At 33.1% G+C, this 964-nt stretch overlaps 1 protein-coding gene across 1 annotated transcript; it reads right to left on the reverse strand.

The window, feature by feature from the left end:
- Nucleotides 1–325: 325 nt before the first annotated feature.
- On the reverse strand, nt 326–958 carry LOC110114514. The gene is made up of 2 exons (XM_020847430.2): nt 821–958; nt 326–674 (listed from the first exon to the last, which is right to left on the reverse strand). The coding sequence occupies exons 1-2, from the start codon at nt 901–903 to the stop codon at nt 374–376; spliced, it is 384 nt and encodes a 127-aa protein (XP_020703089.1). The 5' UTR covers nt 904–958; the 3' UTR covers nt 326–373.
- Nucleotides 959–964: the final 6 nt, after the last annotated feature.

The following is a 964-nucleotide window of genomic DNA, read 5'->3' on the forward strand; positions in this document are numbered from 1 at the left end:
CTCTTATAAACTCCTTTTGAGTTAAACCTACAATCTATTCGAGCTAGCTGAATAAACTTGAAATCAATTTCTAATATGGAACGGTACTTAAAATCAGCATAAATTGGACTTCTAGTATGGAGTGGTGCTCAAAATTAGGTTAAAATCAATTTCTAGTATGGAGCGGTGCTTGAAATCAACTCAAAGATTTCAAGTTGAGCCAATTTCAAGCAATATTTCTAGCGAGTTTGAAGCTTCTAGCTTTTTAAACAGTCATAATCTCATTTGAAGAATTTCATCCAAAACTCATTATACAAAAAATAAATTACAAGTCAACTACATCGCCCTCTCTTTTCTCTTTTTCTCTCTCTTTCATATTTGTAAATCAATCAATCTACATCTTTTTCAATGAAATTGAGGCATATTTATTGCTGCAAAAAAGATTACTACTTATGTTCCTTGCTAACATTGGATTAGAAGAATACATCAAAGGTTTCTTTGATATGATTCTGCTGCAAATATTTGGAGCATAATGTGATTTTTGATTGATATGCATTCCTTCGTTATTTCTCTTGCAATACTTACTCCTCTTGCTGCAAAGGTTGTTCTTTTTCGCAAGGTCTTCAATGCAGCTAACCTCGGATAAACAACTGAAAGACTCTGATTTTCCTTGGAAGAATTGGGATAGCCCTCTCCTGCAAAGATCAAAACTTGCCTTTAGCTTCTGTAAAGATCCCATATGTACATAAATTTGTGATTCATTCTTTGTTTTTATTATTTTTTAGCAAAATTTGAGATCTAGATCATTGTTACAATGGAAAAAAATTATAAGAATACTCACTTGATAGGAAGATTTGCCATGAGCAATGACAAATCAAGGAGATGATCATAAGAAGAAGAAGAAGAAGAAGAAGCATCCTCCATGAGATCGCTTGCCGCCGAAGAAAGCACTGAATCATCAAATTCTTCATCTGAAATGAATCCT

The sequence above is a fragment of the Dendrobium catenatum genome, unplaced genomic scaffold, assembly GCF_001605985.2.
Source record: "Dendrobium catenatum unplaced genomic scaffold, ASM160598v2 original_scaffold_108366, whole genome shotgun sequence".
NCBI classification, from domain to species: domain Eukaryota; kingdom Viridiplantae; phylum Streptophyta; class Magnoliopsida; order Asparagales; family Orchidaceae; genus Dendrobium; species Dendrobium catenatum.

Excerpts from the sequence above, each read along its gene's own strand:
- LOC110114514 (XM_020847430.2), bottom strand. The coding sequence starts at position 903 with ATGGAGGATGCTTCTTCTTCTTCTTCTTCTTCTTATGATCATCTCCTT. Across the intron at positions 675-820 it reads ATGGCAAATCTTCCTATCAA|GAGAGGGCTATCCCAATTCT; the intron begins GTGAGTATTCTT and ends TGATCTTTGCAG.